The sequence below is a fragment of the Poecilia formosa genome, unplaced genomic scaffold (genome assembly GCF_000485575.1).
Source record: "Poecilia formosa unplaced genomic scaffold, Poecilia_formosa-5.1.2 Scaffold88, whole genome shotgun sequence".
Lineage (NCBI taxonomy): Eukaryota > Metazoa > Chordata > Actinopteri > Cyprinodontiformes > Poeciliidae > Poecilia > Poecilia formosa.
The window spans coordinates 2,099,674-2,123,060 of NW_006800027.1; the positions used below are offsets into that span (position 1 = coordinate 2,099,674).

The window sequence follows — 23,387 nt, forward strand, 5'->3', positions numbered from 1 at the left end:
ATATAACAAGCGGTTATGCTGCCCTCTGGCGTCAAAATACGGAAATACACGCGGGTTACTTCAACATTATCCAGCAGTTACGTATTTCTACAGTGGTAGTAAGGCACTCACCACAGGGGGGCGCCTAAACACACTCAACAAGCTGCAGAAACCTGGTTCTGTATCAAATGACAGCCGTATAGCATGAATCAAAAATATCATTTACACAAAAGAGTTTAAAAAAGAGAGACGTATTTATAAACACAAGTATATACAATATAATTTTTTTCACAAATAATCTTTTTTCTCATACACATTTTTAACAGCAGTCAAGACACACCTCATATATAAAAAAAGTCATTTATTTCTCTGAGCATAATTGTCAATAAGTAAATTTCCAACACATTTAATTTAATGTTATTAGCCCAATAAAAAATAAATATTTGTGGAATTCTTTTTCAAATAATTAGAAATAAAGAAATGTCGAGTTAGCATGGTGATGTGGAGCAACAGTGACACAGTACCAAAAAAATATCAGATTATATTGATGTGGCTTTTTTAAACCAAGGACTGAGCATCATGCTAGTGTGAGCTTATAACATGAAGTTATTTTTCAGTGTCATGTCTGATTCAGTGCAGTGACAGAAGTTCAGCCATTTAGGTCATGGATGCAGTCTTCTCATGACCATCTCTGCTGTTGCAATTCTTCATGGTTCATTTCTTATGCCTTATATGGGCTTGGGCTGGAAAAACAAAGGAAAATACTCGAGTGAGGTCAAAACTTTAGATGTTGGCTAAATAAGCCTTTTCTGAAGAGCGATGTCTATGATATTTTGTGGACAAAATAGAGATTCATAACAACTTTGCAGAGTGAAATTGTTCATAATTACATGGAGAAATATTCAGAGCAACATACATGGAAACAGGATCTAAATGAAATTAGACAATTGGGCTTTGTTTGTTTTCCTCAATTGAATTGGCAACCAATAAAACCAGCAATTCGGGTAGCATGTGCTGTAATCTAGCTGACAGAGAAATTACAGAACTGAGCATTATTGGTACCAGACAAGATCAGTCGTCCTTTTATTATTGACTGTTTCTCTACTGAGCAAATTGATTATACTAGAAAACCTGGCTCTTTAATAAATTTCCTTTCTCAGTCATAGTTTGCCTAAACCAGTTTGAAAGCCTTTTAACCTCTGTATTTTAAACCACTGATGAAAGGAGCCTGACCTCAGGTCCACAGGGTGTGTGTTCTGAAAAGGATATTAGTCAGGGCTCAAAATAGCACAATACAAAATGTGCAACCAGGAGTTAGCACAGGTCAATTAAAAACTATTGCAGAAATTGCAAAGGAAATCCTTAAAGCTTAGTTATTTTACAACTATTTCAGCTTTCAGGCTGTTTAAGATTAAACCTGTGACAAAGCATTACCTTTCAAATCTTTTAATTTTAAACACATGTATAGTTCTAGTCAAAAATTTGCATACACTCTTATTCTGCAAGAAGTATGTTTTTCATGATGCATTTGCTTCAATAGTACATTACGCTGCAGTAAAACAAGAAATTAGCGTACAATTTGAATTTACTGTGGATTTTCTCTAACTCATACTAGATCAAAATTACACCAGCAATTGTCAAATTTTGCTTAGAAAACGATTAAGGAATATTTTTTGAGAGCAGTTTTTATGTTCTAATTTTGCATCCCTTCTTCTGATCCAATCAGCAACATGAACTCTGGGACGATCTGCTCTGTGCTTTGCAGACACGCTCCTGGCCTCCTTCTCTTACCAGTGTAATCTTGTGGTGACATGGGCCTGGACAGCACCTTTCTCAGGGCGTTCAGCCACTGCTTCTGCTCCCTCTCCTGCTCGCACATGAACACAAACTGGCGCTCCGGCGTCTCCACCATGATGCCGCACTTCCACTTGTTGCCCCGCGTGTGCTTCGGGACACACTCCCTCACGGAGTAGCCGTTGCTCTCTGTCCCGATGAAAATGACCCCTAACTCCTCTGCATCCTGTTTTAGCAACAGCGATATGGAAAGATATTCAAATGAATCATAATTTTGAGCAGTAGTTATTTTAAAGCTGGCATTAGAGCTTAGAAGAAGTGTGGTCTGTACCAGTTGGTCTTTGAAGTAGAGCAGCTTCCTGTTTTGTGAGTCCAAAATAAACCAGCGCTTTCTGAAAGACTCCTTCTGCTGTTTGAACATAAATTAGGTTTAATCCAAAGAATCCATGAACATGCTCCACTTAGGAGAAATTTTCCTAACAAAGTTACCTACTGTGTAGTTATTATGGTGTGTTAGCATGAGTGTGCGTGCGTGTGTGTGTGTCTATGTGTGAAAGAGGAACAGAAACATTCAAATGTACATCTCAGAGCAAATAACATCAAAAATAGCTGTCGGATGACTGGAAATGAAATGCTCCACTGCTAAAAGACCAAGCTATGCAAAAAAGGAGTAATTAACCACAACAAATAACAATGTGATGCTCTTTATAACTCACCAAGGGCCCCGTCTTTTCCATGTACCCCTCTTTTAGGTAATTTCTTGTTATCATTGGCACAAGCTGTCACAAAAAGATAATTAAAACTCTTTTACTTGATTGTTTTATTAAATCAAATACGAGATACTCAGTAAAGCTTGTGAACGCGTGACAAATTACTCTCAAAGAATGAGAAAAGAGTTGCAGACTTGAAAGGAATGATTAAAAAAAAAAAAAAAGAAGTGCCGGAGAGGAATGTGAGCAATTCAGGCTGAGTCAGGTCTTACGTCCTCGTCGCTTCCAGTCGGGTATGCGGTCTTCAGGTATGCATAGCGAGCAGCACGGATGGAGTTGTACCAGATAACTATTTCCTGAAGCACAAAAGGGAGCCAGGATCAGTATGTAAAACCTAAAAAAAGCCCTGTTTTAAAACAATAAACACAAAAGATCTGACCGTGCAGCTTCACCTCAGCGCTCTCGTGATAGACGTAGAGGTTCCTGGTTTTATTTTCATCCTGGTATGTAATCTGCAGCCCGTGAGGATGGCTGATCTTCTGTGGCTGGAAGGTGGCGTTCAGATCCTTGATGGCGATTACAGCTTTAGGGCCTTTGGACTCCTAAATGACAGGCATGTTGAAGTACTTCAGCAACGTAGGAGATAAGGAAAGTAAATTAACATAAATGTGCACAAGTTTTTGCATTCAGTGTTTGCCAGTATTTTGTAGAGTCAAGCTTTGCTGCTGTTACATTTGCAATTCTCCATCAGATTCACACATGTAGAGACTGACATTTATGCCCATTGTTTTTAGCAAAAGAATGGGCATAAATAATGGGCAAAGCTAAAACTCTGTGAAATTGGATGGAGAGTGTCTGTCAATATCAATTATTTTCAAGTCTTACCAAAGTCTTTACTTTGACTGCGCCATTCTAACACATGGATCTAAACCAGTCAATTGTAGCTCTATCTCGATGATTTGGGTAGTAGCTTTTTCTGTTTAGCGCCATCCATCAACTCTGATCGGATCTCTATCGATGGAGAAGGAACGCATCCCCACAGTGCGATGCTGCCACCACCGTGTTTTAACATGGCAGTTTTTTTTGTTTTTTTTTTTTGTTTTTTACCACACATTGAATTTTTTCATGTAGGCCAGAAACCTGCATTTTTTTCACCAGACCAGAACATGTCCACTGTGTCTCTTACATAACTCTAAGCTGATTCTCTGATAAATACTCTCCTTACACGACCAGTCAGTTCATGTGGATGGCAATGTCTTGTTAGCTTTTTCAATCTCTGTGAGATTTTCAAAACATGGGATATTGTTTTATTATCTAACTCAGCTTTAAACCTCTCTACATTTTTATTCCTGACCCGTTTACTGAGTTCCTTGATCTTCACGACCCCATTTGCTTGTAAAACCCAGAAATCATTCCCCTTTCAAGTCACAGTTATCCAACACTTTGTGTTTATCTTTGAAGAGAACTCCCCCCCCCCCCCCCTGAAAATACATTGAGACTTGCGGTGAACATCTAAACCATTTCAAGGATATGAATATTTTTAAGAGGTATTGTATTAAGCTTGTTAGAAAAAAAAATCTATTGTTTTTCTGTGTTTGCACCCGAGCAGCTGGAAACTCACATCTTCCTTGTTGTAGTACGACAGGGTGAATTCCCGTTCCGACAGCACAAACTTCCTCTTCTGAAACTGCATGTTCTCTTTCCCTTTCTTCCACAGAATTCCTTCATGGAAGCCTGTTTGACACGAGAAAGAAAAGGTACACAGATTGTTCTCGGGAGAACAAATTCATTGTTTCGCCAATGAGTAACTAATCAATACCCCACTGTTTGTTATCTACAATAAAACTGTTCTTTTCCTAACACAGTTTGGTATGAGGAAGCACATTACCAGCATAACTTTTGCTCAAGCAGGATAACAATAGTAGGCTTCATGTTCTCATTCGTGCCCATAGGGAATCAATTTCTGACCTGTTGTATACGCCAGCGGTGGATACTTGGTTACCCCGTTGAACTCCATCCTCTGATATTTGGCCCGGATCCATTGATCCCTCAGGACGCTGCAGTTCAAAAAGTGGAAACAGTCTCACATATTTTTCTGTAGTAAAACCACAAAAACCTGCGCCTTTCAGCTGCAACCCAGCAGCAGGCTTTCATGCACATTTCACTTCTACAGCCTGCAGTTCCACTTCTCTCTGTTTTCTGTGGTTGCGCCGTGTCAGCAGTCTGTTGTCCATCATACACTACCAAATATTCCACAGTTGGGACATCGGAAAAAGAGCCCGGCTGAACTGTATGAGCACTTACTTGCAGTCGTTTTCCAGAGGCCGGTAGTAGTACGGTGGAACGGCTTTCTCATACACAGCTCGGGCATTCGCATTCCCGGTGGATTTCATGAACTTTAAAGTGAAAGTTACAAACAGACAATCAGTGTTTCTTTAGAAATATATGGAGAAAAAATGGATCTGTGGAGAAAGGAAGCTCATACCTCAACCAGGTCATCCTCCCAGAAGTCCAGCCGGATGGATTTGACCCGACTGGACAGGCTGCGGTGGATCCCAGAGCAGTTCAGACATACAAACACACCGATCTTATAGGACGCCCAGTCTGGCTCTGGGAGGAGCAGAAGAAGATTTTGTTTATGTCAAAACCAGGGCCAGCCCAAGGTATAAGCAGATTATGAGGGTGTTTAGGGAATCACACGAGATAGGTGGATGAATGTTAGAAAGAAAGCTTTCATACTTTGCTGAGTATATCTGCTTGGAAAACCTTTCATTCACATTGCAGTTTATAAGATTCTAGAGACTGCCTTATTCTAAGGTTGGTTGTGCCAGAATTAAACTTGCGTCTCCTCCAAGATTCTCAAGTAAATGAGAAACGCTTCAGTGTTTCAGAGGTCAGAGATCCGACCTGAGAATTATGTCACAATGTCACAACCCTAAATTGAGTGTGTTCTAGTTCCAACACTGATGAACATGTACACAAATAGAAGGTGTACAACAACACTGTATGTGCTAATGAGCTGAGGTGCAATAATTGCTTATAAACAGTTTATACCTTCACCTTTCACAGTTTTATATGAACAGCATCAATAATGGATGAACAAGGGGTTGCAGGGTGACCTTTGACCTTCACAGCCAAAATTCTGACTGCAGGTAGATTTCTTGCTGTTTATCTGAATAATCCGAAAATCCAATTTACTATGAAGCAGCCCAATTTTTTATTTTATTTTTTTTTTACCTCTCCAGTCAAACTAACATCAACATTTTCTTGTTGCCACAACAAACTTAGCAACCACCTTGTTCCAATTAAACTAATTATATGTTTTTAATAACCAGTTTTTTCACATTCTGACATGTTTTACATTTCATCTTGGCTAGCAAATTATGATTCACTATGTGACGTCACTTTCCATATATGGTAGAGTGGAGTATATTCCACATGATGCTTACAGTTATCATCCCTCATCCAAACTCACCAAACTGTTGTGTTTATCTACTTTTTTTTTTAAATGAAAAGATAAGTGACTCTCTTTGACACCAAAGAATGAAAATAGCTCAAATTTCAGCTAACAATTTTGTGTTTTAAAATGAAAATTTAATAACTTGATTTATGTATCATTACTGGAAAATCAAGGACCAAAAACAATAATATTCTAACTTATTAGACCATAAAATATTTAATTTCCACTGTATTGAGCTGAGTTTGTTCAGCTGTTATAATAAAAGTAGTTAAACGCATTAACTCCATTCGAAAAGTATCACTGATAGAGCAAACCCGGACTATATTTTAACATATTTGTTTCCAGATACAGTAAATTGAGTTTAAATCCAACAGCAATAACTGAGGCGGGAGAAAAGTGGTTACTGTACACACCCGGCGCGCCGCAGTCAGCGCAGCGGCTGTTCTCCGGCTGCTTCACCAGTTCCAGTAAAATCTTTTTGTTTCGCTCGTTTGTCATTTCGGCACCAAGCTTTTGTCTCCCCTTTTTCGGCGCTCAGTCCCGCGGTCCGTATCGCTCATGTTGGTCTCATAGCTTAAGACGCGGAGAGCTGCGGCTGAAACAACATCCACATGAAAGTGGAACTTGCAGACGCTCGTTGGACGTTTCGACACGATCCGAAGCGCGAACTCACACACCTCCTCTGGAGCGCGTCCAGTTGTTGTTCTGTCAGTTGGAAACAATTGGTGGATTTGTAGCTGGAGGTGGTCCTTTTGTTGCAACCCGCCTCTAATTGTCCTAACGTCAGCCACATGACAGCCTCTCTTTGCGTTATGTAATAAAATGCTAACTTGTCTTTCAATCTCCAATCTTACAGTGCCTTGTAAAAACATTTCCTTTAACTTTTTCATATTTTCCTCACCAAGGGGTTTGGATGTTATGTTATTTCACAAGTATCTGAAAGGTGTGGTGTGCATGTTTTTCCTGTCCAGAGTAATCAGAGTTTAATTACTCTAATGCCCATAATTAAACTGTTCTCCAGAAATTCAATTGTTCTGCCAAGGTTGTAGAGAGTTATATATAAATGAGAATCTGTAGAGAGAAACTTTATGCTCACAAATTCATCATGCAGTCAGACTGTTTGCAAAATAATACAGGCAAAAATCTGACTTGATTTGTGCAAAACTGCAATTAAAGGTGATTCTGCAAACTAGCAACTCAGAAGATGAACAAGTGCACTCTTTATATTCATATTTGTAACAAATGTTGAAAATCATACATCTTTTCAAATACGGTGTATAACATTGTGTCTATAAAGAAAAAAATGGAAAAATTCAAAGGCTGAGTTAACTTTCACAGCCTTTGCACATGCAGACACCATGCATTTATTTTAGTTGGGTTAAGCCTTTATTTGTTCACAACATAAACCAACTGGAAACTTTTATACATATTTAAGGCAAAAAAAAAAAAAAATCTCTAAAAAAATCAATGATGAATGTGACAGTCAAAGCTTCCTGTCAAAAGCTGCTCATCTATAATAAACTGCAGGAAACAAGATTGTAAGTGGTAATTTATACACAGCCTTTACAAATATAGAAGCAGATTGTGTTTTACAGTTTTATTTCTTACAATCGTAAAAAAGCTCAACATGTTTAATCGAGTATTTGTTAAAAGTTTTCAAAATCCAAAGCACTAAGAAAAAAAAAAACTACTGTACAAAACCCCCAGATTCCAGCTGAAATTCATATAAAGCTTTCAAAGCACCAAAAGATGTAAAATCTGAGGTTATTTAGTTGTGTGCTCTAAATTTCAGGGTTTTTATGCATTAAAAGATTTAAATGTTGGTAAAATAAGTGCAAACAATCATATTTGTGCACACAAGAGCCACCAATCTTTGAGGTCAGTCAGAAATGAAGCCACCACCAACATGTTGCTGCAGCCCTCTGCAGCCCCAGACACCACAACTCATGTTATTTCTACCTTCTGAGAACCAGAGATTGAGGTTCTTAAATCTATGTATTTGTGGCGCATGAAACAATCTGAGTGGATTAGGGGAAGTCCTCAGCAAGAATCTGTTGAGTGCTTTTCTCAAGACCCAAGTGGATTGCATCAAGATAGTGAAGAAACCTGGAGAGAAGACACGAGACAGATGCAAAAGGTTATTTTATATAAACAGACTCTTTCTTTTCCACTTATATACACTTCCTGTCCACACCTACCTTCTCTTAACTTTTCCTTGCTCCTTCAGCTGCTCTGATCTGCAGATGGTGCGCATGGCGGGCAAATAATCCAGAGCAGCTGCTTGTCTGTTGCCAAGAGTCCCAAAGACTTTATCGAACAGATTTTCCATCATTTCCGTTCTCTGCAGCACTAACCTGGAAAACAGGATACTGCTTTTTAGTAGCATAAACTTGTGTTTGTTGGGTTTCAGAGAGGCCAAGATGGGGTAGAAACTTACTCTGGACGGCTGAGTCCGTCCTGGGTGAAGCTGTAATCTTCTCGATGTGAAGCAACAGGAAGGGTGAGCTCCTCTGCAGCCTCTTTCCTCAGTTCTCCCTCTAGCTGCTGCACTTTATCCCAGGCCTTGGCTACTGAAGCCTGACACTTGTGGAAACTCAAACCCTCCACAGCAGCCTGGATCTCTACAACACAACTTCCAGCGGTCCAGCTTTCTCTCCCGTTTTCAACTCTCGACTCATCGGTCATCCCATCTTTAATGGCGGCACTAAACGATGATCTTCTGTAACTGTTCAGCCCATCAGGGTGAAAACGAAGGCATGAATCCACATAGGACATGTTGTCCCAGAAGTCGGCTATGGACTGAAGACACTGAGAGACTGGAACAGTTTTTATTTGCTCCTCTGCAGTCAGCGGCTTCCGTCTCACCCTTTCAGAAACAACTCTCTCTTTGACTTTTTCTGTGTGAGGATCATCCTGCCTCTTGGAGAGAGACGGAAATCCATCTTCTGAGTCTGAATCAGAGTTCAACGCGTCCCTGGTGGGCAGGTGGTGTCGTTTTTTATTCTTCTTCATTCTGCTGGACACTTTAACTGGGCTGCAGCTGTCTGACAAATCAGCTGACTCTGCAGTGTGCAATAAGCCGACACTGGGAGGCAGCGTGTCCGACGGCAGGGACGAAGATGATAACTGCTGTTTTGGACTCACAGGTCGAAGGTCTTGTGATTCAGGAAGACAGTGCTTAGGTGTATAGAGCTTAGAGGTAGATAGCTGTGTCAGAGGTAGAGGTAAGAGTTTCTCCATGTTGGAATAGAGCAGATCAACTCCTCGCCGCCGGCCGTCTGCAAGAAGCTCCAAGCAAACCGTCGCCTTCATCAAACTCTGGCTCTGTTGGAACAAAACACCCAAGTTTAGCAACACAAATTAATATTATCTTGACCTAAATGAAGTTTCTACTGTATTACACACCACCCTGCATGAGGATGTGCAATAAGCAACACAATAAACTAACTTTTTAATGAAGTAGAATAGTAAACAGAAATTTAGAAAAATGCAAACTTTAGTTTGAATCAATTTATTCAGTGGGGATGAAAATCTCCATTTAGCTTAAGTTCTACTTTTTTTAAGAGTCTAGAAACTTGTTACTAATTGTCCATTACATTCAATTACACTGGGGTGTAAATACAGATCAGATGCAAAGTCAGTAATTTTACTGTTGTTGATCAGATTGAAATAAAAAGAGTAGATGAGTGTAGTTTGGATTCCCAGCTTAAATTATTGGTCAATCAAATCACTTAATTGTTAAGTTATGAACTGTGGTAGTTGGTCAAACTAATTTTAAGACCAACCACATCAAAAGAGCTCTAAAAGCCCTCGCAGATCATGAGAGGTCTGCTCACACTGAGCCAGGACCTGCTGCAGGTTTCAGGGGAGTTTTCCTCTCTGCTGTCACTGTGAGCGCTCAGCATGAGGGATTGCTGCAAAGTTAATGACTCAGTGCAATCGACTGTTCACCGTTTCTACATGCTGGTGCAGCAGGAATGAATGCTGCAGTCAGTGAGTTGATGCAATCTGCCAGGTTTCCTTAGAAAACATTTTAAATAACGAACTGAACTTGACTGCACCGTTTGAGAACCAGGAGCGAGTTAGATCGCAACTAGTTGACTTTGATTGGATTGAATTAACAATGTATTTCTGGACTTAAATTAAATGTTTTCATGTTTTGCAAAGTGCTTTAAGAAAACATTGGTTGTGAATCAGCATTACATAAAAATTTTATTGCAAACCGCAAGATATAAAGCAACCTTCTTTTTCCATTTAAATAAACTGAGATCTGAAATAGTTTGGCACAAATAATAAATTAATTTTTCAGTGGGATTAATAAAGTATTTTTGAATTTAACAAAAAAAAACTGACTAACTTGTGCATTTTTGCATCCAAAACTGAACGGCTTTAAAAATATGGAAACCTTTTGTTATATCTTGCTGATTTTTATATTAATTTTAGGTGTATTTGTCCTTTCTTTTTGTGTTAGTGGTTTTAGTGTTTGTATTCATTGTGCAGGGCTGCTTCTTCAGCGGTTCATGCCACACCCTGAGCAGCTCCCAGATGTCTCCGTCAGGCTCAATATTCAGCAGGCCCAGCTTGCTCTCGGTGCAGCCGGCGTCACAGTGCGGGAGGCTGGATGTGACGGCCACAGATTTATCAGCTGCTTCTGGTTTCAGTTCGATTTCTGTGCAAAGAGAGGAAAACACATTCAGACAAATTTAATCACATTCAATTGAACACAAACTTATAGATTTACAGCTTTGGTTTTATCTTTTATCTTTACCATTTCGGCCAGTTTGAGCCAGTGGCTTTGTTGACGGACGCCCTGCTGCGCTCCGAGCCCAGAACTGAAGCTGCAGTAAGCTCTGCCTGACGTCGCAGCCGTTGAGTTTGAGCAGAGAGCTGATGTCTGACGGATGAGTCCTAATGTCCTCAGCTAAACAGAGGAGCTGCAGGTAGCTGCTCACATTCACCTGCAGAGCAGAACCAGAACAGTTCAATTCAAGCTCTGCTCATTCATGTAGATAAGGTAAATGTGACTCTAAGCTCTTACCACTGAAGGCTTTTTAAAATGAATCTCTTCAAAGCTTCCGTCAAACATCGCGCTGAAAGCTGGATCTGAAAAACAGGAAAGATTGAGCAAAGATAGTTGTTATCAACACATCAAGCTGCAAGACATTAACAGGTTACTCATACTAACCGCTGGTGGTGAGGATGACTGGCCTCTTGGTAGTGCTCATGAACGTCTTGATAGCAGCGAGAAATCCTGAGTCATCATCAAAAATAACATCGACTTCTTCAAACAGGATGAGCGATGTGGCCGTCTTCTTACTCTGTTCCTCGCTGCTCTTCTGTTTAGGGCTGCTGGTTGCTGGAGATTTGTTTTTGTCGTTACTACTCTCGTTGGCTTTTATGGCTTTCTTGGAAGGTGCTATAAAAATATATCAGGAAAGTTTGTGGTTATAATGTGACAAAACAACATAGATTCATTTAAAAACGTGGAAAATTCACAGCCATTACCGGTCTGCTCAGGTTTTTGTGGCTCTTTGTTGGCTGGTTGCTGCACTTTAAAGAACTTGGCTAAAGAAGTTGGAGCCAGGCCTCCTTTTTTAGCTCCTCTTGGCGACTGAGGATTTTTCCTGGGAGATGAAACCACCTTGCGAGGAGAGCTAACCCTTCCTAAAAAATAAAGACCACATTTTTTTTACTGCACAAAAATGAGATCGAGTGTTATTAGTTTGTAATATTATTCATACTCGGAGAAGATCCAGGCCTGACGGAGCCGGTGCTGCTGCTCAGTCCGTAGCTGTTGAAGTAGGCGGGTTTGTGGGAACTGACCCCCTGATTGTCCACCTGGTGGGACTGAGTCGCCTCCTTCAGCTGGGACAGAATAAGACGGCCGCTTCGCTGAGATGAAGCGTTCACTTCAAACACCTTAAGAGGATAAATTAAGAAATGAGGAAGTGCCGTTTGGCATATTTGCTGTTTCTGTTCTTTATCTGTCATGAGTGTCTACCTTGAAGCCCAGCTCTTGGGCGCAAGCGTAAACCGCAGCAGTTTTTCCAACTCCGGTGGGTCCAGTGATGAGCACCGTGTTACACAGAGTGTCCTCTGCATCCTGGCAGTCCTCACTTCCACAGTCCCATTCTGAATCTGACCACACAAAAAAATGTCATGCATTAAAAATAAACGTGCTGCAAACAGAGGAAGTCATTAGTGGAAACAAAACCTCTCACCATAGCTGCCCTCTTCTTGTTTCTTAGCCTTCTGATTTTTTCTCTCATCTCTGTCGGCACGAAGTTTCCAATCTTTAAGCCAACTAGTGAAAGAAAGAACAAATATTATCAAAAAACCTGCATTACATACTATACAGAAGTATTTCTATATTCTGTTACATTACAACTACAATGTATATTGTTGGGCTTTTATGTTGTACACCAACAAAATAACTGCATTAGATGCAAAAAGTAATTTTCAATGTGTCACATGCAAAGGTATTCAGCCACTTTTACTGTAAAACCCTTAAATAAAATCAAGTGCAACCGACTGCCTTCAGCAGTCACATAATTAATTAATAAATAGTCACCATTAGTGTGAAAATAATCTCAACATGAAATCAGCTGTTCTGTGAAGGCATGAGAAGATCGATAGAAAACACTGGCTAAGAAACTACATCATGAAAACTAATAATGTATCACAGATACATTCTTTAATCCAACTTAAACAAAAAGAAAAATTAAAAACATGCTGGACAAGGAGGGAAATAATAAGAGAAGCAACCAAGTGGTTCAACTTTCAAGGAACCAAGTTTAATGCTATAAATAATTTTGTGAAACACTGTTTGACTGATAACTGTGAGAGTAAAATACAAATCCAGGAGCTGCTGGTTGAATCCCTCACCTGTAAAGCCTCTTCACTGCAGGTGTGTTGTCTATGATGTCAGCAGAGAGTTGGGGCTGATATTTATCAGTCCACAGTAATTCCTCCTTCACTGATTCTAAGGAAAAACTACAGTCAGTTTCAATGGCTAAACCATTAAAGCTCAACATCAGTCCTGAAGGACCGACGTCCTGATGCTTCACAGACAACGTACAACCAATGGAAGGTTTTTAAATACACCGTTTCTCTTTTCTTATACTAATATGATTTGACAAACATGATAGATTATAGTGGAAAGCACCTTTTCTTTTAATGTCTGCTTCCAAAGTTGAGTCGTCCACTACAACAACAGAATCGTCTTCAGAGGTGCTGGGAGCCGAGTTCAGTTTAGGATTACTTTTCTCCTTCGTCTCGTCCTCTTCCTCCTTCATTCTGGATCTCTGACTTCGTCTGGTTCGGCCTCCCCTTCTAGGAGGTTTCTGCTCAGCTGGAGAGACGTTTTCCTCTGAATGCTTGGACTTCTGCTTCTTAGCCACCTTCACATTATTCTCCCTCTCATCCTCTTTCCTCTTCCTCTTCCCTCCAACAGCTTCATCATGCACCAAAACACAGGAGTCTTCGATGGTCACAGCTTCTGGCTCTAATAATTTCACACAATAAGAAAGTAAGTTAAAGACCATAGACCAATATCCTCATAGGTGACCAATTTGAAAATAAATTTAAAACATGTAGGACAATTTTAAGCTAGCCTAAACACTGAAAATACTGAAACAGAATAATAATGTTGAAGTGAAAACTGGATATTTTTGGAGATCAACACAGTGAGTTAGCTTGATCAAGCGTGAGGCTCGATCCCTAGGGGAGGCTCTGTTTATACTAGTTTTCAATCAGTGCAAGAAAAGTTTATTTTCTCAATAGAGAAAAACGTTTCCTGAGAAGGTGTTGAACTAAATCAGGGACGATCTTTCTCTGAGACAATAATGCATGAATCTGTTACGCTGAAGAGTAAAATATAAACAAAGGGCTATTATAGTCTTTTCTATAATAGCTCCTGACAGAGCAACCACACTGTGGTTAAGTGACATAAGCCACTCACTATTGAAGGAAATCACATTTCTGCCCAAAATAGCGCCTTTTTCTTGAAGTCTAGAGTTGTTGTTTTTTTAAATAGAGTGAAATGTGACTTTAACCAACCAACAATAGAGCATAATTTATTATTTTTTTGCATCTGTAAGATTTTTTTAAGGTACAAAAAAAAACAACATTCTGATTCTTTAAAAAAATTTACACCTTTAATTTTATTGTATTTCATATCAGTTTGTTACTGTTTCAACATTTTTCTTTACTTTTAACAAACAGAAGGATAAAATGACACAAACTAGTTCATCAAAATTGCAACAGATTTTGAAAAAATTACTTTTTCTACAAACAAAATTAAACTTGTTCTGTGTTTAATATCAAAAAGGCATGTAGTAGTTACTGTAAAGACCGACCTGAAGCCGTTAGATGCTGCTGATGGTCGGCTCGTCGTTTTTGGAGGCGAGTGAAAACCGTCTGCGCTGGAAAGTGAGGGTTTTCGGAGCAGAGCTCCGTCATCAGAAGCTGACGATCACTTTCAGAGATTTCAGGTCTCCACACTGACGCCTAAAAGTAAATGATGCTGTTAATTCAAAACTACCCATGACTTAAAAAAAAAAGGAAACTTAGATATGAGCATAATAAGAATGAGATCAATAAGAATTATATTCTACCTTTTCATTAGCCTTTCTACAGGCTGGTTCTGTCTTTACACACAGAGATCCACAGACAGATATCGGTGGGTTCGGTTTGTGGCTCCAAATGTCCTTTAAATGACCCAATAATGAGGATTCAGGCCATGGCAGACTCCAGAGAGAACAATCTGTCATTACACAGAAAAACAAGCTCAGTTCAATATTCCACAGTTATATTAAGACACTGTAAACAGCTGTGACTGAGAATCTTACCACTAGGTGGTTGTGTTGTGTGTGAAACCGGCTGAAAGGAGGAAGAGGAGGCAGAGTAGGCCTCCTTGGAGGCAGCAGTCTTTGCTATCTGTTTCCTAAAAGACTCAGGCAGGCCGCTCTTTAAGAACTCCCTGCGCGCCCTGAACTGCTCGTCGTCCTGAGAGTTGTCAGATCCTTCACCACTGCTGTCATCAAAGATGGAAATCACTGCCGACGCTTTCCGGGCCGACTTGTCTTGGCCAAACGAGGCGACTTTGGAGCCTGACGTAGAGAAAAACACACAAGATTACTAAAAATACTAGTAAAAACTTAACAACAAAAAGTAAAAAAAATAAAAAATAACAACCTGGTGTAGCTTTGCTGGACGGTGCAGCTTTGCCAAGAACTTCATTCAGGCTGCGCAAGGCCTTCTGGGTTTTAGTCTTTTCTGGTGCACTCTGGGAAATATCAGTCAAGTCTTCGATGCAGAGAACAGAATCCTAAAAAAAAACAAACCAATGAAGTCTTAAAATCCACAAACAGGTACAATCTCTCAACAGTACTTTATATTACATTTCTAAAAATTTAGTTTGTAAATAATCCCTAATAAATACTGATAAAGTACAGTTTGTAATATTAGCCATAAAACTTTACCTCATCTTCATAGTAGCTCTTCTTGACGGAGGTTTTAGTTCGAGACGATCGCCTCAACATTTCCTTCTCTGTCGTTTTCTTGCTTTGCTGAATCATTTTGGCTTTCTCCACCAGTTTCTTTGCTTGCTGTCTTTTTTTGGACTCATTTAGCATCTTAAAAGGAAATCACAATTCAGGAATTATAAATCAATGTCACAAAAACAGCTAAATGTATTTGATTTCTGAGTAAAATATCACTTACTTTATTATTTGAAGAAGTGCTTATGTCGTTTCCACTTTCAGTCTTAGATGCTGGAACCGTTTTATGAATTCTACTTAGTCTAATCCTTTAAATAAAAAAGAAAACATTTCAGCTGCTTTAGACACATACACTGCAATACAGAATTAAATGAAGTGTTACCTGATGGGACTTTCCTTTGCATCTGGTGGACAAACCATCTGTGCTACAAAGACACCGTGTCTGGACCTACGTGTCTTCGGTGTGGACATCTTCACAGGGCTGATCTGAGGTGAAGCAGCATTTAAAGTCTCTTTGGACTCGTTCTGTCTCCTGGTTTTCCTCACAGGACTTGTTGGGGTTTTTTCAGGCGATTTTTTAACCACAGTCTCTCGTCTGGACCTCCTCAGAGCTGGGACTGTAGGAGTTGAGGTGATGGGAGGTACGTCTTTGTCATCTTCTGCTTCTGCAGCTATAACCTCGGTTTCTTTTACAGCAGGTGATGTGTGGGTCGCCTCCTGCTTATTAGCTTTATTTCTTCCCTTTTTCCCACTTTTCTTTTTGGATGCTTTGCTCTCCTGAGGCCCTTGCTCTGCAGAAGGAACTGAAACATCTCCATCCTCAGCAGCCTCCACGGTCTTCTCCTCGGCTTGCTTCTGTTTGCTTTGGTTTTTAACCGGTTTAGTCTTGGAGCCATCCAGACTGGGCTGCTTGAAGGCAGCCATGAACTGCTTCCTCTCGGCTTCACTGCACTTTGGAGTTGATTCGCTCTCAATCACAGCCAGCTCCAGATCCTCCTCCTGAAGAACAACGTTGGACCTTCGTTTGCTGGCTGAAGAAGGAGAAGGAAGGTGGCGTCCATCGTCTGCTGGAGGAGAAGCAGCAGGCTCTGCGGAGATACCGGCTCCTTTTCTCCTGGTGAAGATTGAAGCAAACTTTCCCACAGCTTTGACGTTTTCCTGTTTGGGTGAAACAGCATGCACCTCGGCCTGAATGGTGAGAGTTCGGGGTGAGACTTGGACCGGGCCGACACTTTCCTCAGTCTTGGGGACATCCAGTTGCTCACAGATCAATTCATCTGCTTTTTCTTTGTTTTTACTATCATCTTCTTCACCTGGGTCTTCTATTACGTCTTTGCTTTGACTCTGACTCCGCACAAAATCCTCAAAGGAGACGGTAACAGTACTGCTGTTCAGCTCAGAGGTTTCACCCAACCTGACATTCATACTGACATCACAAAGTGATTTATCCGCTTCCTTCTCCTCTGGCTCTGGATGCTTTGACTCTTTTTGCTGCCTCTTCGTAGGTTTTCTTGCTGCCTTTTTTACCTGTTTTACTTCAAGTCTTGGAGATAATGCTGTAGTGTTCCGCTTTGCTTCTACATCATCAGTATTTTCACTTTTGCGATCTCTCTGTTGAAGGGAATCTCTTTCAGTTTTCTCGTCACTGACGGTTTTGCAGATTTCTGATTCACATGTCTCTGCACTGAGCTTTAACAACAAAGCTGCCGTGTCGCTTCCAAGGGTCCCATGGTTGACAGCTGCATCTGAGTCTTTGCTTTCCTGTGTTTCTTCAACAACCAGGCAGTCATCGGAGGCACCTACATCTTCGGTCGGCACAAGTTTCCTCGCAGCTCTGCTGGTCTTTCTGCCCCGTTTCTCAGACGACTTTCTTCCCACTTCTGCGTTGGTGCGTTTCTCTTCAGGCTGAGGTTTTTGGCTGTTTTCTTTGAGGTCTTGTGGTGGACTTGTCTTTTCTTTAGAGGAAGGAGTCTTTCGACTGAAGTAGTCCATGATGTTACTGGAGCGAGGAGGAGAGAAGGGTTTCTCCACAGGTTTGGGAACAGGCGAGAAATAGTTTGTGATCTGCTTGACATCTTTGCGAGATTTCTTGCAAGGCTGTTAAGAGAGAAAACACAAATGGGATGATTTCTGAACATCTAAATAATACAGTTTTGCATTTGTGAGCATAAAAAGGGAATTATAAAGGTGCTTGAAACAACAAAAATAAGTATTCCAAGGTACATATAATAGAGATTGAATTAAGTTTTCTTTTATCAGTGGATAAATGTCTCACCATGGGGTACAGATATTATTTAAGGAAATCTATAAAAACTTTCTCTATATCTTAACATCTTAGTTGAATAAACTTACCGTAAGTCTAGTCAAGATATTTAGAGAAATTCTGGGAAATAAAACATGACTAAAACTAATGTTTAATGTAACATTTCAGCACAATGAAGCACTTTGAACTGCTCTGCCTCTGAAATGTGTGGTACAAATAAACTTGACTAAAATGACTGACTATAACGACTAAAATTTAAAACTACGTTAAACATATTGTCAAAATTAACACTGGCCTCTATACACATGGCATTACAGTTTCATTAAAACCAGTTTGACACTATTTTTTTCAATTACAAAGGATCTTTTGCATTTGTGTTTCACCAAGCATTGATCAGCTGGAAGTGTAACAATCATTACAAAGAAAACTGTGGAATGGACATATAAAAACAAATAAAGCTATTTTCTGCATAAGCACTGTAAAACAATAATGACAGCTGTATAAATTGTATTGTGATTTCTACCTGAGTGTCAAAGTCCTCAATGACAGAAGCCATAGCCACAACACCGGCCATAATTTCAGGAGACCTGAAAGAAATGTTTAGATTTGTAAACATAACGAGTATTATTTATGGATTTATATGCAGTTTTTAATAAATAGATCTAAAAGGACAGTAATTTCTCTGGTAAACGATAGATACTTTTTGACCAGTATGTTTTACACGATCTATTTGGACAACAGCACTCCTAAATACTAATACATCCTTTCAATCTTATTTAAATGTTTGAAGACTATTTTATGAACAAAGTCCACATAAAATGTATCAAGACTCAGAGAGCTGTTATATAATACAATGTGAACGTAAATGACATGGTTAGTGTGTTTATTTACACCCGTTATTTGGCGGCCAGAAACGCATCTAGTTTGGTTTAAAATAAGTGGCGGATTGATACAACAACAGAGAGCTAAAGAAAACTCACCAATATGTTATACCCGTAGCTTGCTGCAACGTCAGGGACTGTTTTCTTATTTGCTACTTTGTGTGTAAATAAAAAAGCAACCGTATCATTCATAGTTCGAAGCAGACGAGTGTTTGTTGTCAGCAGGTTTCACTGTAAAACAACAAGCTATCTAAGTCTCACTTCAGCCCGTCTCTGCGCAGCTCCTGAAAGTCCTCCGAGCATTTTCCAGTTCAGACTCGGGTATCTGAAGGAAGCACGAAGGTCTTCACTTTAATATTTCAGGAGCTGCGGCAAATTGGCGCAGTTTTCTTGACATTTTTCAGCCGCTTCAAAAACGCGCCAGACTGCTGGTGAACGAAAAGCGCCAAATTTACGTGACCTTTCACGAGACAGCCTTCGGCCAATCAGAGACAAGAAAAACAGTCCGTCATCTTCTGACGTATTTCACCAACAACAAAGATGGCGTTCTGAGTCTCATTTGATGCATGAAGAATATTCACAGCGACCTCTAATGTAGAGAGGAAGTGGCATAAACATCAAAACATTGAAAGAAATCAGTTAAATAAAATAAAAGACACACAAAGTAAATAAATAAATATATATATCCTTGATTCAGTTTCTTATTAAGTGTCTAAACCTTTAAATTTCATATAATTGTTTTTAGCATTTATCTGTAGGCATTATAACTTTGTCCATGGATAACATACTCATTATTTAATGCATGATTCATCCATTCAATTACTTAATTGTACATTGATAATTTATTGGCATGTTTACATAAACCTTGACACATAATCAGAAATTAATGCTTTACTCAAATTCAATTGAAATGATTAGGAAAAAATGTACAAATTATGTATTTGCATAAATTTTCAGTTTAGAAGTAGAAAGAAATAAGCCATACTATTTGCTGATATACATGACATTCCTTCCCATTATGCTCTTTTTCACATTTAAACAAGATTTGTTCATCCTACACAGTTAGACACGTCTGATTTATGTAACTTCATTGAGTGACACTTTTGTAAATTTACGTAATTTATGTAGTGATCTGAAAGGGCTTATTAACAATTCTCTGGTGCTAATAACTATATGTTTTTCATAGTTTTGAAGAAGCAGTTATGTTTCTCAAATTAGTAGCACATCGAAAGAACTTCGAAGTGAGAGGTGTCTCAGTTCAGAGCCAATTGTTTCATCTGGTTTTTGTCTCCTTCTGATGTTGTGTAATATTAAATTGCATAAAACATGACAGAGAAGCAGAGCTACCATCAATAACAGTTTCAGCCCTGAGTCTAAAGCTCTGATTTATGCCACAAATAAAGTAATAAATCATGAGGAAACATTTTAAATGGGTAAACTACGATATTCAATAATTTAAACCAACAAGCTGATGTGTGTGAAAAATGACTCAGACTTATTGAATAGAAAATTGAACTGAGTGACAGGAGCACTGAAGCAACAAAAACTATATAGAAAATAAGATTTATATACAAATCTTATTTTCTATATAGTTTTTGTTGCTCTCTTCAAATTTCAAATTACTATGTAGATCTTCAGTAGAGCAAATTATCATAATGAGTAAATGTTTGTTTTCCCTTTCGAATTGACCCAGTGGGGTTTATTCTGAGATAATTGATGAAACTATATGAAGGTAATACGCTAAGGAGTGGACCAATTTTCGTCAATCACATCCTCCTTTAACTTCTACCTCTTTTACCTCACACCTTTTCACCCCATCATCCTCGTCTCCCTTTCAATTCCTTCCATCTCATAACCATGCTTTACTCCTTTTGGCTGTAGACTCTGGAAAATAAAATGAAACTAATTTTCCAGATGATCATGCCCCCACGCTGAGTCTTCAAATCCCAAGCTGTTAGAGTAGAAATGCAGTTATTCTATTCCTCCAGCAGATGACGCTGTCTGACCATGTTTGACCTTCCTAACCAATCGTCAGTCTCAACACGACCTTTGAACTCTTTTAGGAATAGACAGGGAAAGGCAGGAACAAGCGGAAACGTCGGCAGAGTTTGGAGCCTAATGAAATGGCTGCCTATGCTCATATTTCCAAATTAGGTCAGTGACGTTTTAATAAAACTCTCTGTAAAGTTTATCCTTTCTCTGATTATGTTTTTTTTTAATATAAACTCTCATTTTACTGACTGAGTATGTTAAATTCAAAGACTGACTTTGTGCAAGAGTTGGGAGTTGGAGAAAAAGGCGACCTCACCTTTTCTAGTTATTTTTTATTTAAGGTTAATTTTGTGTAAATGTTATTGTGGATGTTTTCGCATATAAATGTAGGGTTAAACTAAAATAGTGCATTCTGTGCAGGTCTAAATAAAGTAGGTATTTCTAAACTGTGTTGAATTAGCACCTCATTTCTCTTTACAGCACAAAGCCATCCTGCTACAGAGTTGAGGATTGTGTTGATAGGAGGAAGATTAAATGGAAGTCTAAGTGGTAAAAGTTCAGCTGGAAACATCATCCTGGGTCAAAATGTTTTTGACACCAGCAGAAGAACAGCTCAGAGTGAAGCGAGGCAGAAGGAAGTGTTCGGCAGACGAGTCATAGTGGTTGATACTCCAGGATGGTGGTGGATTTGGCCTAAAGAAGAAACTCCCAAACTGGATCAGATAGAAATCCAGAACAGTGTCCATCTGTGTCCCCCAGGACCTCATGTCTTTCTGCTGGTCATTCCTGTTGATTTATATTTACCACAGTGGGTCAAAGCTTCACTAAAGCAGCACCTGAAACTTTTCAATGTAGATGTTTTCTATCACACCATCATGCTGATCACTGCAGTCGCTCCATGTAGTGATGAAGAGGTAGAATCCAGAATCAACACAAGTCCAACCCTGAGGTGGATTCTTCAACAATGTGAAGACAGAAAACATTTTCTCAACATCAGTGACAGAGACGATAAAGATCAAGTTAAGATCTTGTTAGAGAAAATTGAGACCCTGATTATAATCAATGGATTCAGACACTGTTCTGTTGACAGAAGTCAAGGAGAAACTCTGAGAAAAGAAATGACAAGTTTGACTGAAAGAGCCTCAAAAAGGTTTAATCAAATGCAGAAACAAAGAAGGAAACTCAGAGAGCTATTTGAAGGTAAGTTGCAAGTTATTTTAGTTCTAATAGACTACAGTGATCCTCAGGCTGTAGATTAGTGGGCCCTGCCAACTTTCAGATGTATCCCTTGTCCTGCAATTAAATTAAGAAATTGCAGCCAGATGTACTGAAGCAGAAAGAAATCTAAAAGTTGTAGAACACTGGTCCTTGAGGAATACAATTTGAGACCCCTGCTGTAGATGGTTATGCACAATTGAATGATGGAGGACAATAAATCACTCAATTGACCTCTGAAAAATGTTTTCACTTTAATTCTGAGATGATGGCTATGCCTTTGACTGAAGAGATAACACTAAATTTGTTTCTTCTGATGACATGCAGTGGCACAAAAATTTAATAAAAAATGTATTGTACCAATGTCATTTTTTACCTTCAAAGTTTTACTTAAACAATAAATTAAAAATTAATCTTCAGCCATATTCAGATATGGTCAGAATTTTCATCTGCCAGGTCAGGAGTCTGTAGTCTTCAGCTCCAGAGCCACAAGAGGCTTTTTAGTTCACTTAATATTAAAGTTGTTTAGCATATATTTTAAATAACAAAATAATGCACAGAGTTTTGTTTCACCCTGGCCCTCCATGGTAAATTTGATCTAGAACAACCACTGGTCTTCTTTGTTGAAGGAAGTAAATGTTTCAGGATTCACATCTTCTGTGAGAATATCACAAATAACCCTGAGCAATGAAGGGTTGAAGTCTCTCTTTAGGAAATTATTGAGTATCACTTGAAAAAAGGAAGTATCAAATTAGACATAAAATAAAGAAACAGCTTCATTGCCTATTGGTAAAGCACAAACAGAACTGTGTGTCTCTTTCCAGGGAAAGGTTTCAGAAACGGAAAAACAACATAGAGCTCGATAAATTATAACACGTACTGTGTAAAAACTCACTTTTGCTTTTGTGAACAAATTTTTTAACAGCTCACTGGCAAATGTAAAGTAGAAAAAGACACAAGAGTTACTTAAGATGATCATGCAGTAGATTTATCTCAAGTATTATTTGGCCTTTTCCTACAGCTAATAATTATCAGCTGTTTCAGCTTTTCATTTGTTGGAGTCGTCTGTTTTCTGTTGAACAACCCTACTCTAAATAAAGAAGAGTTAAAAACGTTTTTAATAATTTGTTGCCTTTTCTGTTTCATTGGTTTAGGTGGAAAAGTCCCTCCAGACCATTTGAAAATAGTGATGATTGGAGATTCACTGGCTGGCAAGAGCTCAGCAGGAAACATCCTGATAAAAAATGCATTTCATGTTAATAAAAATGGAAGAACAACAATGCGCAGTGAAATCAGTCATGGTTTGGTTGAAGGAAGGCGGCTCACAGTGGTCGATTCTCCTGGTTGGTTCTGCATCAACACCCTTCAGGAAACCAGTGAGATGGATAAACTGGAAATAGAGAACAGTGTGAATCTGTGTCCTCCAGGACCACATGCTGTGCTGCTGGTTATTCCTGTGATAATAAACATTGATGAATCATATCTGAGATCTGTTCAGCAACACATGAGTCTGTTTAGAGAAGAAATCTGGAAACACACACTTGTTCTGTTTACCTATGGAGACTGGTTAGGAGTGAAGACTGTAGAGGAGCG

General features: G+C 39.2%; 3 protein-coding genes across 4 annotated transcripts in view; 1 reads left to right on the plus strand and 2 right to left on the minus strand.

The window, feature by feature from the left end:
* Nucleotides 1-323: 323 nt before the first annotated feature.
* Nucleotides 324-6,659, minus strand: adap2 (ArfGAP with dual PH domains 2). Of its 2 annotated transcripts, none has more exons than XM_016673957.1 (11): nucleotides 6,357-6,659; nucleotides 4,969-5,093; nucleotides 4,788-4,879; nucleotides 4,452-4,540; nucleotides 4,105-4,217; nucleotides 2,936-3,085; nucleotides 2,756-2,839; nucleotides 2,490-2,552; nucleotides 2,105-2,179; nucleotides 1,771-1,999; nucleotides 324-722 (listed from the first exon to the last, which is right to left on the minus strand). In XM_016673957.1, exons 1-11 carry the CDS (start codon nucleotides 6,439-6,441, stop codon nucleotides 694-696), a joined length of 1,134 nt encoding a protein of 377 aa, XP_016529443.1. In that variant the 5' UTR covers nucleotides 6,442-6,659; the 3' UTR covers nucleotides 324-693. The 2 variants fall into 2 exon arrangements, with proteins under 2 accessions (XP_016529443.1, XP_007557525.1); XM_007557463.2 differs by having other exon boundaries at nucleotides 2,105-2,182; nucleotides 6,357-6,658.
* A 651-nt stretch (nucleotides 6,660-7,310) lies between these two features.
* On the minus strand, nucleotides 7,311-19,083 carry atad5a (ATPase family AAA domain containing 5a). The gene is made up of 22 exons (XM_007557464.1): nucleotides 18,687-19,083; nucleotides 18,230-18,293; nucleotides 15,826-17,540; nucleotides 15,667-15,751; nucleotides 15,426-15,578; nucleotides 15,139-15,271; nucleotides 14,793-15,053; nucleotides 14,559-14,707; nucleotides 14,301-14,451; nucleotides 13,109-13,447; nucleotides 12,829-12,925; nucleotides 12,165-12,247; nucleotides 11,945-12,081; nucleotides 11,685-11,862; nucleotides 11,449-11,607; nucleotides 11,129-11,359; nucleotides 10,982-11,046; nucleotides 10,712-10,901; nucleotides 10,473-10,612; nucleotides 8,381-9,267; nucleotides 8,142-8,297; nucleotides 7,311-8,049 (listed from the first exon to the last, which is right to left on the minus strand). The coding sequence occupies exons 2-22, from the start codon at nucleotides 18,278-18,280 to the stop codon at nucleotides 7,971-7,973; spliced, it is 5,439 nt and encodes a 1,812-aa protein (XP_007557526.1). The 5' UTR covers nucleotides 18,281-18,293; nucleotides 18,687-19,083; the 3' UTR covers nucleotides 7,311-7,970.
* Nucleotides 19,084-20,640: 1,557 nt separating this feature from the next.
* Nucleotides 20,641-23,387, plus strand: part of LOC103141736 (GTPase IMAP family member 8-like) — a 4,440-nt gene continuing 1,693 nt past the window's right edge. The window contains exons 1-3 of the mRNA XM_016673942.1: nucleotides 20,641-20,741; nucleotides 21,060-21,779; nucleotides 22,949-23,384. Coding sequence (XP_016529428.1) covers nucleotides 20,711-20,741; nucleotides 21,060-21,779; nucleotides 22,949-23,384 — 1,187 coding nt within the window. The 5' untranslated portion in view covers nucleotides 20,641-20,710. The remainder of the gene's footprint in view (nucleotides 20,742-21,059; nucleotides 21,780-22,948; nucleotides 23,385-23,387) is intronic.

What these genes read in the sequence shown, in the direction of transcription:
- adap2 (XM_007557463.2), bottom strand. Translation starts at nt 6,441, where the DNA reads ATGACAAACGAGCGAAACAAAAAGATTTTACTGGAACTGGTGAAGCAG. An exon ending in CGACTGGAAGCGACGAGGAC is followed by an intron (nt 2,553 to 2,755) that starts GTAAGACCTGAC and finishes TTTTTGTGACAG; the next exon opens with CTTGTGCCAATGATAACAAG. An exon ending in TCTACTTCAAAGACCAACTG is followed by an intron (nt 2,000 to 2,104) that starts GTACAGACCACA and finishes TTGCTAAAACAG; the next exon opens with GATGCAGAGGAGTTAGGGGT.
- atad5a (XM_007557464.1), bottom strand. Translation starts at nt 18,280, where the DNA reads ATGGCCGGTGTTGTGGCTATGGCTTCTGTCATTGAGGACTTTGACACT. An exon ending in GCAGTGAAGAGGCTTTACAG is followed by an intron (nt 12,248 to 12,828) that starts GTGAGGGATTCA and finishes TTCTTTCACTAG; the next exon opens with TTGGCTTAAAGATTGGAAAC. An exon ending in GGCTCAAACTGGCCGAAATG is followed by an intron (nt 10,613 to 10,711) that starts GTAAAGATAAAA and finishes CTCTTTGCACAG; the next exon opens with AAATCGAACTGAAACCAGAA.